This window comes from Doryrhamphus excisus, linkage group LG3, assembly GCF_037039965.1.
Source record: "Doryrhamphus excisus strain RoL-2023G ecotype Guam linkage group LG3, RoL_Dexc_Guam_v1.1, whole genome shotgun sequence".
NCBI lineage: Eukaryota > Metazoa > Chordata > Actinopteri > Syngnathiformes > Syngnathidae > Doryrhamphus > Doryrhamphus excisus.
This window is the reverse complement of record NC_136359.1, coordinates 11619537-11631708: the sequence shown is the minus strand read 5'-3', so window position 1 is coordinate 11631708 and position 12172 is coordinate 11619537. Positions and strand designations below refer to the sequence as shown.

The 12172-nt window shown below is 37.9% G+C and overlaps 1 protein-coding gene across 1 annotated transcript; it reads right to left on the bottom strand.

Moving 5' to 3' along the window:
* Positions 1–3386: 3386 nt before the first annotated feature.
* Positions 3387–10783, bottom strand: paip1 (poly(A) binding protein interacting protein 1). Its single transcript, XM_058070287.2, has 12 exons — positions 10629–10783; positions 10310–10552; positions 9734–9879; positions 9462–9653; positions 8447–8553; positions 8245–8356; positions 7870–7995; positions 7678–7784; positions 6616–6730; positions 6502–6556; positions 5416–5494; positions 3387–4051 (listed from the first exon to the last, which is right to left on the bottom strand). Exons 2-12 carry the CDS (start codon positions 10509–10511, stop codon positions 3964–3966), a joined length of 1329 nt encoding a protein of 442 aa, XP_057926270.2. The 5' UTR covers positions 10512–10552; positions 10629–10783; the 3' UTR covers positions 3387–3963.
* Positions 10784–12172: the final 1389 nt, after the last annotated feature.

Genomic DNA, 12172 nt, shown 5'->3' with positions numbered 1-12172 from the left:
AACAAAAACACTTTTGTTCTGCCCTGGTAGGACAGTGGAGGGGTCACGGGTGGAATTTGAAAAATGTGGTCATTTTTCAAGTATAGGACCTCAATGAGTTACCATTTTGATCTATGTAGGAGTGAACAAGACATTGGAATAACAATGAATTTGCAAACTACATTATTTTCTATTAACTGCTTTTGCCCGTCTGCTAGTGTCACTAACGTGGCAGTGGACCACTGCCTTCTCAAAAGGGAAACCTCAGTGTTCAAGTTATATGACAGAAGACAATATCAGAAAATTAATGTTTATGTTTTAGTTTTGACCATACTATATTAGCATATTACATAATAACAGTTATATCAATAATATCAGTGGAGACAGTGGCATTGGGACTACACTAAGTGTTGAAACTCGATTGCAGTTTTCAGTCTAAATGCAACGAGGGAACTTAGTCTGGTCCCACTAGTATAAAGAGGAGAGCAGTACATTGCCCGTAGTCATAAAAATCTTGCCAATTGTGACTAAAAGTTCTTCGGGTGAAAAAAAAATAAAAAGGAACTGTGTGGGCTTAGTGTCAATTATCTCCAATAGGAAATCAGGAGAAATTATGATGCACAACAAAAAAGTTGCTCAACTGAAATGTTAATGTACGTGTGTGTGAACCTTGAGTTCTATCTGCACTATCACCAGGGAGTATGAATCGTAAGCTAGTCAGCGGCTTGTTTTAAAACATCTGGGGCGGGAGGCACAGAGGAGTGTACAGACAAACAAAACCTCTGTTAATGATTCAGCCCAAGTCATGAAGCAAGCAGCATTAAGAAAGCATATACAACTGCCTTCACTGTTTGTAGTTTGAATGAATGGAGTGTAAACCATGTGGGGAGCAACTCGGACATGAAAAGGGAGTAGTTATTGTAAAGCAGAATAGATTTACAAACTGATGAAAATGGTTCACCACACAGCCACTATTGTCTAAATAGCTTATCAACAAATGGAATCGGAATCATAGTGTTGGTTATATACAGTTGTCCCTCGCCACATTGTGCTTCAAATTTTGCAGCTTCACTCTGTCACGGTTTATTAAAAGAAATTAATAAATCATCGCTGTTTCATGGATAAGTACGGCCTATTATTAGTGAAAACATTTAAGCATATTATTACGAACATCTGGCCTAAAGTATTTTCGAGCATAAAAATTAATAAATGAACAAAAAACACATTGGAAGACACGTTATGGAGTATTCTGCACTGGTCACTAGTTCTATACTTGTTACATGAGCCACCACCAGATTACCAGAAGTATTAAAAAAGAAAAAAAAACAATACTCTCCCAGTGCTAATATGTATGAGTCTATACTATGTCTTATTTTCACTTACTTCTGCTATACTGGGTAATACAAATGTAAAGGTGATTATAGGGGTGCTACCTCATGTCTAGAGGGCTCTAATAACATTAAAAAACATATTTACAAAGGTCGCAAATAGGCTTACAGGTTATTAGTTTTAAATTCACTAATCACGGTCAGGTCTGAAACCAATTAACCACTTTTGTGTCTCACAGCCACTACAGCGTGTTTAAGGACCACCGAACAAAGTGTGGCTGCACGGTGGACGGGTGGTTAGCATTGTAGGTCACACAGTCAGGTACAAATGTCCATGGGCATCTCTGTGTGCATGTTCTCCCTGTGAACGTGTGGGTTTTCTCCAGGTATTCTGGTTTCCTCCCACAAAACTAAGGCGAATTGGTGACTCCAAATTGTCCATAGGTATGAATGTGAGTGTGAATGGTTGTTTGTCTATATGTGCCCTGTGATTGGCTGGCGACCAGTCCAGGGTGTACCCCGCCTCTCGCCCGAAGACAGCTGGGATAGGCTCCAGCAAACCCACAACCCTCGTGAGGATAAGCGGTATAGAAAATGAATGAATGCTTCCTCCTACTCCTTTTGGACAAGTGGAACTATTGAATTATGTTATGTTATTATTCCATGACTCGATACATGTTCAAATAAAATTAAACAAATAGCACACAAGTCAACCATTCCATCGACAGCTTCCTCTTCCACTGAGCGACTTGGGATGTTCAGTAACTTCAAAATCCACATTAATGATATGATCAATGGCTTCTCAAAGATATTTGAAGCTACATGTTTCCCACGGGGAGGAGTGACAGTGACCAAATAGATTGGAGGCTTCATTCAGATGATGTTCATTTAGCAGCATTTTAGTATAGGCTGGATGTGTTTCAACTTCCCCATGAAGAGGAGTAACTGTTACCAATTGCTTCCTATGCATGTAGGAGGTTATGTTGGGTATATTATATCTGTTATCAATCTCAATCTCACAGCTCAAGTGTACATGTTGTCCTAAGGCTTCTTTTATGTTGTTAAGCGATTTGCTGTGCGACCTCCACATAACGCAACATTGTAGGCAAGTCATTAAAAATCCCCACTGACTCATTGGTCTGGGGTTTTTTTTTCGTTTTGTTTTTTTAAATAAGCAGACTTTGTCCTTGAATGAGTTGTATTAGCAGATAACTTGCAACTTATTTTATCAATTCACCATTAATATAACTGTATTACTGGCTCATCTCTCCCAGTTACTTTTTTTTGTTTTCAGCAGTGTTTTGACACATCTTTTGTGTATTTTTACCGTCACTTTGCCACATACTCACAGGTTCTAGTGACACATCACACACAATGCAAAGTAGGAGTTCTGGCTGAATGGATTGTAACATTGAACTAATCCTTCTTTCACACCCATTTGCTGACCCAAGTGAATCTATTCTGTTTTATCACATGGCCCACAAAGGAGCAGACTCAGAGGCCCTCGTGGGTCAGACACACATTAAGGCTGATAACATGTGGAGGATGTTATGCATGGAAAATACTTTTATATGCACTTGCTACAAATACGTCAGCGCAACCCAAGGTGATCATGGATATTAGTCTGATACGCCTTATGTATGCAGAAGTATGAGGCTGTAGTACTTTTAGAGACAGTTCCATTACATTGTTAGCAGAGGGCACGGTGTAATCACTCGTTAGAGCAAGGGTGTCCACTGTACACAAACTTTACTGTTCAGAGGGAGTGAAAGCCTCAAAGTCTGTATTGCCTTGTGGAATGTTGACTAAATACAATGTATTATGGGCTATAATGGGCCTGACAAAGAAGAGTCAACAAATTCTGCAAAAATACAGATAATGACAGAAAAAATAGATAGACACACAGTTACCATATCATGCAGAGTGAGAGTTCATTTCTTCACAAGATGTGGCTGAAAACATACAAACATAAGAACAGGTTACAAAATACACAATCATTAATATGATTGAAAATATCTTACTTACCTTATTAACACCTAGAGAAGTCATTCACACAGAACACAAAACATTTAATCATCAGACATTATAAAGAATTTATTGCAAGCAAAGAAAACTATAAATAAAATGTGAACACTATGAAACAACATTCCTTAACACGGGCTCTGAAGAAAAAAAGTATTTTCAGTTTAAGATTACAAGAAACGCCTAATGCAGTTGAGTTGAACCACAGATTGTGGCCTACATTCAGGACAATTTCAACAACTTCAGATGTTAACATAGACTTGTGCATGTTTTGAACAAATTTGGAAATGCAAAAAACAAACCTCACAGCAGAAAATTCACAGCACTCTGTCCCTCTGAACATGTAAAATAAATTTCTGGAAAACAAAAAACAAACAATGGAAGCTTCCAGGACTGAAAAAAATATCTGAACATTTTTTAAATTATGCCATTGTCTTCAATTTTTAACCTACACTGACTTAAGGAAAAAAATGTGTCAGACTCTGAAGTGCTTCTATAAACAGCTTTGTTACAATGTTTTTTTTTCTTCTGCGAAATAATATTTGGAGGATGATGCTCGCAGGTTTTTTTTTTCGCTTTACAACTTTATGGCGAAGTACTTTTATGTATGCTTTACATCAACTACTCCATGGTGTCATTGCTGCCGTTTCATCTCGGACTCTAAGCAGAAATTCTCAAAAGCTTCCTCAATCTCAGGATCCATCTCGTCGTCAAACTCGTATCTGTGGACATAAAGGGAGACAATATATTCTGTGCTTCTGTACGAATAACCTGTCACATGTCGAAATGGTTCACCATGGCAAACATCTGGAATTTGTTTTACTTTTTTTTTTATTGACATACACCTGTACCGTTTTTTTTAACTCCACTAGATGGCGGTAGGTGGATATGAAGTATCATGTGGTCTCATCATGTGCTTTAAAATGTTGGTTGCTCTATGCAGGGATGCTCATGCTTTTTAAGCCTGTGAGCTACTTTTGAAATGACCAAGTAACAAAGAGTTACCTAACACTGTAAATATACAATATATATATATATATATTTACGATATTCCTGAATATTAGGGTTAGTCAAAATGATCTACCTCTTTTTATAACACAACATATATGTATATATAAATTCTAACCGGACAACTTTGCCATTTATTGTAAATATTTCACATTTTCAAAAGTTTACAGGTAATCAAAGTAGTTGATATCATAATTATATTCAATATGGCAACAAAGATAATAATTCTTCCTCAATAGCTTGCCATCAAACATTAACTATATACAATACTTATATACAAAGACAATGCAGCCAAAGTCAAGGCAACATAGTAAAATGTTTCAGCAATGTGTATATTTTCCATTTCATCATGAAATAATAGTTTAAGAAGCAGACGTGGCGAACACACTCATTTCTGTAGTGGGATTCATGACGCGGACCAAGCCAACAAACAATTTTCTACATAACTAACTGCTGCAAGTTAACACATCACGTTTGTTATAGATATAAGCATCTTACCGCTGACTTTGTTTATCTGTAATCAGAATAATGAAGATGATATGCTTGGAATGCCGCGGAGACAGTAGGAGAGAATCAGGAGGATAGCTTAATGTCAGCTGACTGATACCATATGACAAGTGACGTTTACACGATCGAGCCAAACTAGCTTGGTAATCTACAGGTACCTCGCGGTCCACGTAATGAGACAACTCACGCATATTGCACTTGCCGTACTGTTGTTTACAATGAACTTATCAGTGGTATCAAAGCTGACTGAGCAACCTATGCCTTATTGTTATTACAACACTGGTTCCTTAATTGGTAATAAATGATCATATGGTCAACGACAGCTATATTTTCTTTTCCACTTTCTTATTGGCTCCAAAAATATGTTATATACTGTAGAATGACTTTCAGGCATAATAGCCTTTCTTCAGTTATCACCTTTCAATGAATGCCCCATCCTCTTTGCAGTTTAGGTAAATAAACACCCTTTAGAGCATTTATGGTACACACACTATATGAAAGAAGCGATAAGTGAGAAATACATATTCCCTTATCAATTTTTTATATACAGCTTTACTGTCTGAGTACTTACTCGTCATTTTCATTTTCCTCACACAAATCATGGAAATAGTCTTGCCTCTCCAGGATCTCTTGATATTTCTCAGCGTATTCTGTAAAATCAACACACACAGATTTACAGCAGTTGGGTTTTTACAGCATGTAAATCACCGTCTCTGCACCTTAAAGGGGAACTGCACTTTTTTTTTATGTTGCTCATCATTCACAATCCTTATGTGAAACTTGAAGACATATTTCTTTCCCTTTTCTGTGCATTATAACGCGAGAAAATTACTTAATATGAGCTAGCTAACAATGCATGTCATTGGGGTACATCTATTTCGACTATGAAGCCCTCTAAAAAAAATGGTTAGATATACATGCTGTGATCATGCATTAACATGTACACTGATGATAACATGTAATAGTTGCGGTATCTTGCCGTATTTTGATTATTTAAATTACTGCCAAAACTTCTTTCCTTGCTGCATTGATACACATACTTGTGTTAGTTCCGTGAAAAATAGCAGCATAAATACAGCAACAACAGTTACGATGTCCGCTCTTATTGGGATGTCTGTGTCTTCCAGCACAAGACGTGTACTCCAGTCCTGACAGCAAACCAGCATCTTGTTGAGTCTTTTTAGCGAATTTGAGAGCTGGGTATGCACTCTTCAGTCTGTGAATGACTCTGAGACGAGCACTTAGTCTGCTAGATAAATATAGTTTTTCATGTTAGCTGCTACAACAACAATAGCGCCATAGCTTGGTTAATATAGAAGTCAGTCCTGTAAATTGAACACTGTTGGCGTTTTTTTGTTTTTTTAATAGGTCTAAATAGGTATTTAGTTGTTAGCTAGCTCATACTCACTGGTTTTCTCATGCTAGAATACACAGAAAAGGGAAAAAAATATGTGTTCATGTTTCACACAAGGATTGTGAATGATGTGCAAAATTCCCCCAAAAAGTGCAGTTCCCCTTTAAGCCAAGTAAGCTGGGTATATAAAGCAGGGGGAAAAGGAGCCAAACAAAACAGTTTTTGTCATTCAAATATTCTGAGTGTGGTTATTTCTGTTATACTATCTTAAGTGTCGTTGTCCTGTAAAGCTCTTCTCCATACCTGGGTCTGCTGCTGTAAAAGGAGTTCCGTCCTCTGTGTAGAATGTGGGCTCATTCTGTAAGGAAATTTGTGTGAAGAATGAAGGCGAGGGATTACAATAGACTTGAGACTCACCATAAAGTAGTTAGGGTCGTTGTCGGGTGTAGCATTGCTGGCCGTTGCAGCACACACTCTTCCCCAGTCACTAGACCTCAGCTCCACTAGCTTCAGAAGCATTTGTCTGACATCTCTGAGGAGTAAAACACACCTTATTTTCCTTCCTATGCTATATGTAGCGTCACAGTACTGCAACAGCATTGATCACCGATCAGGACTTACTAGCTGTCTGAAAACAATTCATATTCACCACTTGCATTAATTACAGTAATCGCTTGTTCATTCCGTGTAATTTGTTCCAGGTCCGACCCTGATAAGTGAATCTCCGCAAAGCAGGATTCCTTATTTATAAATAGTAATAATATTTTTGTAATTAGACACTATTAGAACCCTATAGACATGAAATAACACCCCCTCAGTCGCATTTCCACTCGTAATATATGTAACATACATAAATCCGCCATTTAAAACATAAATAGGACTCATACTTGTGTATGTTACTGTAAATGTCCAAGTTGAATGAATGGAATGGAACCTTGCAATTCCATCTACACTCAGGTGTTCCTTGCGTCACTCTGTGGCATCATCAGTTCAGAGTGTGTGGCAAATGTTTTTGTCTTGTAGTTCAGAATTTACAGTATTTGTATTTTAGTATTTTCATTTAGCAACATTTATCCTTGGGGGAAAAAAAATATTTGCCCTAATACGCATATTTTTTACCTACCAATAGGCCGTATTCAACCACGAAAAAGCATTATTCATTAATGTATTCTTGAAAATCTGTGATAAGAGACGTCACAAAATATGACCAGCGACGTAGCGAGGGACAACTGTACAAGTCCTCGAGTAAGCACATCACCTTAGACAGACCACAAACGTGGTCACAACGCAGTTCTGGAGAAAAAAAAGGAGTATTGAATTAACCCGATATTTAATTTTTTTTTTTTTTCTTACTCACTGATATTGACAACATAAAAAAGGTCCAGCTGTTGATTTAATCTTGAAAAACAGGGGTCATTGTATATTCAGGGAAATATGGTTTCATTAAATTTTGTGCTGTGTTCAAACACCCACACACACCTGCTGCATGTAGCATCCAGTACTATAGTTTCGATCCTCTGGATCAGCTCCTCCATGTACGGTTTCTCCATTTCTTTCCAAGCATCATCCAGGACGGAGCCTGTTAGCTTCAAAAAGGAAAAATTATGCTGATTTAGTAAAACTGCTTAATGTGGTCATACATAATGGAGTGATAGAAAAGAGCATTTGAACCTTGAGTAGTTTGACTGCGCAGATGATGTTTGCATCTACAGGATTGGACAGTAAAGTGTTCAGCAGTTCCCTCAATGCAGTCAAAAGAATCTGAGCTCGGCCTATAGGTCCTTTGTTACTCTTTACCTGAAAAAAAAAACAGATTGAAAGACATTTTCACAACCGCCACTGTCCAGTAAGGATTGGGTAATACTGGACATTTTGATATCAATCAGACAGCAAGTAAATACTTTTTACTTAACATTTTTTTTCAAGCTCGGTGAATGATTTTGCTCCTCATTTGTTGACCATGATTATAATTACAATAAAACACAGGACAAAGACATTTTTGAACAATTTAACACAAGAGCGCACATGCAATCAGGGGCGTCTTACCTCCAGATGAAGATAAAGCTCTCCCAGAAAGAGCACAAAAGCGTGGAATTTCTTCTGAGTTTCCGGGTCTCTTCGAATGGCCACATCTCTCTGTTCAAACTCTTTTTGACACCTACAACAGACAAAATTGTTACTGTGTGAACATTTAATGTACAGAATTAGACTTAAATTTAGACAGACGTTTATCACTGTGTAATGTCACCTTTTTAAGAGCAGATGACGAAAGTTCCCGCTGGGCGGACTAAGATGATGGGACAGATAGTTACACAGTCGCGCGCCCGTATAAGCGAAGTTGGGAATGGCTGTGGACTGCAATGAAAGACATTAAAGGCCCCCATTATGCAAAATTTACTTTATCATGATATTAGAATATGTCCCTTGAGTCTGTTATAAAATATATCCTATAATATATATCCTTAACTTACTTTACTTCACTTTTAGGAGAAGAGACGCTTAAACAGTCATTTTGACGCTCTGATTTTATTTTTATACAGCCATGAAGGAAAAACCTGCCTACTAATAAACATGATAACACCTCAGACCTAACTAGATTAATCTGGTGTATGTGTACAAAAAACAGACAAAATTAAATAAGTACAGCCTGGAGCTCTGCCAACTATCCATCAGTCAGTCAGTGACGTGGGAGCTGTAAGTTTGATTATTTTGTTTTTGTTCAGCAAATAGGCCAACCTAGCATATTGGTACTAGAACAAGTGGAGCTAATGTTGGTGTCCTCCCACCCCGCTCCTTAACGTCATTTTGTTGTACGTATGTGATATATATGTATATATCTATTACATCGGACAAGATTAGAAAAACACTGTACCGTCTTCAAATGTAGGCTTCCTTCACTCTGTCACGTTTTTTCGCTGTTTCGTGGGTGAATATGGCCTATTTTTAGTCCAAAAAAATGCACATTCAAGCAAATGTTATATGTGCATGGTCTAAATTAAGAATTACATTTGGATAAAGTGCATTATCACGCTTCTTGAAGTGCCACACTATTCGAGACACTCATGAACAAACGTTGCTGGTTAGCATTTCAACTACAGACACAAAAAACAACATATACCCAGTAGGGCTTTAAAACTGTCTTTGTGGGCCCTCTGTGACTTATTTCATTTTGACTTAAACTGTTGGAAAAATAAGTATACGGTAATATGGTCATCATTAAGCTGCACACATTGAAGAGCAAAATCAGGCCTGAGCATTCATACCTCTGTATAGATCAGCTCCACCAGCTCTGCCAACAACTCCCCTGTGGTAATGAAGGAGTTCAGCACACTTGTTATGTATTCAATGTCTGATTCAAACATTCCCGGTGAGGAGCTCAGGTGGCAAAGGAAGTCTCTGACCATATCAGCCAAAGATGGAGCGCTGAAATTGTCTTCATTGTTGTCATAAAAAGTCTTAATAGAAACAAAGCATACAGGTAACACACCAAATAGTCACGGTGCTTTTGAAACAACAAATGATATGATCGTCTTACATCATTTTGGTACACTACAGCAGGGACAAACTCTGGAGCACTGGCAGAGAGTTTGGAGGACCCCACCAAGGAATCCAACTGATTAGAGCCACTGGACACAGAAGGACTGTTGGTGTTTATGCTTTGCTGGTTTATTCTTGTACTGCCTGAAAGTAGAAGAAGAGAGATTACATTGAATGTATTAGCAAACCTTTGTGTTATGAGGGCTAAATCAAGCCCCCCCCCCTTGTGATTTATTGACTATATGATTTGACATTTCTTAATTACATTACATCATCGTATACATGTAAAACGTATAGTATTTTTAAACCCAAGTGTTGAGAATGAAGGTTCTATTAGTACTGTTTACACGGGAAAATATAATACAAAATTAGCTTAAATCAGGGGTGTTTAGCGGCGAGTAAAACCGGATTTGGATATGTCGAAAGACGCTTAGTTAGCTGACGAAGCAAATATGATGGTGAATCGTGGTTAAACTGTTTTGACGCACTTCGGCCTAAAGTACCAAATCGGACATGAACTCGAATGTGAAAGTCGCTAGCTTAGCATTAGCCAGTCTGTCTTCTCCTTCCTTACCTCCACCAGCGCCATTTTCCGTGGCCGTAGTAATGTTGTAGTCGCCGGGAGGTGGGTATGTTCTCGGCTGTCTCAAAGGTTCCCTTTGGTTGAAAAGTGTTACGGTACTGTCACTGTTCCAAACCGCACTCGGCAGTCCGGAGTCTGCTGGAAGATTGCGGCTTCTCCCTGCTCCGGGGGCTCTGTTAAAATTCTCGTTCATGACCTCCTTCTTTTGACAGCTTTATCCCTCAAGAAGAGCATCTATATAATATAAAGAAATGCTGCTTTCATCGACAAATTTTCAATCCTGACTTTTTTAAACGATCATAGCACCTACCGATAGTTCATGTTGGTGTTTTGTCAATCAGTAACTTTTTTTTTTGGAACTTCCTGACAACAAACCTCACTGTCACTGATTGTATTTGAGTTACGAAAGGGGTTGTCGCCATCAAGCGGTGTGGAGTGGAAGCTCAAAAAGACAATGGGGACGATTGTGCAGTATGTGCTTACAGTATGTGACATACAGTGTGTATTGACACCATCCATAAGGTTACATTATACATTAAAATATTATTGATTTATTTAACTTACTTATCTTGACAATATTAGTTAAAACGGTACTGTATATGTCATCTTTTTAAACATGAATACACATATTTACCAATGACAAATCAATGGTCTACATTGACCAATCACAGTGGAGTGAGTGTGCCTGGAGGCGCCCGTCGGTGGAATAAATTAAACAGACCATTTGAGTGGAAAGCAGGAACTCCATTGAATGACACATTTTTGGGTCCTGTCCATTTTTTTTTTACTGAAATCAATGTGTTAAACTATAAATGAGTGCTCTCTTAATTTCATGAAGTTGATGGAGTTTGTGTCATTGCATAAAATACACATTACTTATTGCTCTTTGGTTTGAATAATAACCTAATACATAATCTCTTTTTATTTCTATGTAAAAATCTAGTTGGTATTTTGAGAAAGGAAATAATATTTATTCACTTTTAACGATTATGCACATAAAAATATATATTATATTATATGCTTTTGCAGTGGTTTGATATTTTCAGTGTTACTGCTTATCACCGTGAATAATAATATACACTCTAACAGACATTTTTACCCCAGAGAATCTAATCCGAACCTGAACTCCCTGTGCTCATTCAGTAGCAGCCCGCTCCAAACATGTGTTGCACCAGACTTCTCAGTGTAAGTATTCATTAGTTGTTTGAGCCTGCAGCCATTTTCCACTTGTTTCCCAAAGCTGGATCGCATTATGCCATAGAGAATTCCCGCTCCAGAATGTAAGGACCCACTTTGATTAAAAAAAAAAAAAAAAAAGATTGCCACAGTTATTTTCTCTTATTGCTGTCCCCCATATGCCAGCATCTTGGAAGGAAGTTTGAACGCTTTAAGTGTCTAGGGAGTGCACACAATGACAAATGACTAATGGCAGAGGAGTGTGTGTCTCCTACAATGCCTGTATTCATTAGTTCTGTTAGGGTTCATTCCCTGCTGCCTCATTATATGGCATCAAGAGTCATTAAGGACCAATTAAAGAACATTTAGGACTACACTTTGGCTTAATTTCATCCTGGAGAACAAACAATCTCCACTTGGTATATTTGATGATATAAAATCCCTCCCAAATGGTGACTTGCCCCTTATGCGGCACCAACCAAAACAACATAGCACACCACTGCAGCATGTGTACAGTAGCTTCATTAGGACAAGAAAAAGCCACGTGCTGATAAAAATGTGCAGTGGACCACAAATGGCCCCCATGCCAGACTTTGGACACCATTGCACAAAACAATGTTTCTGTCAATTTTGAACTCCAGTATTCATATATTTATTAATGTTGATTTGTGCCAGTGT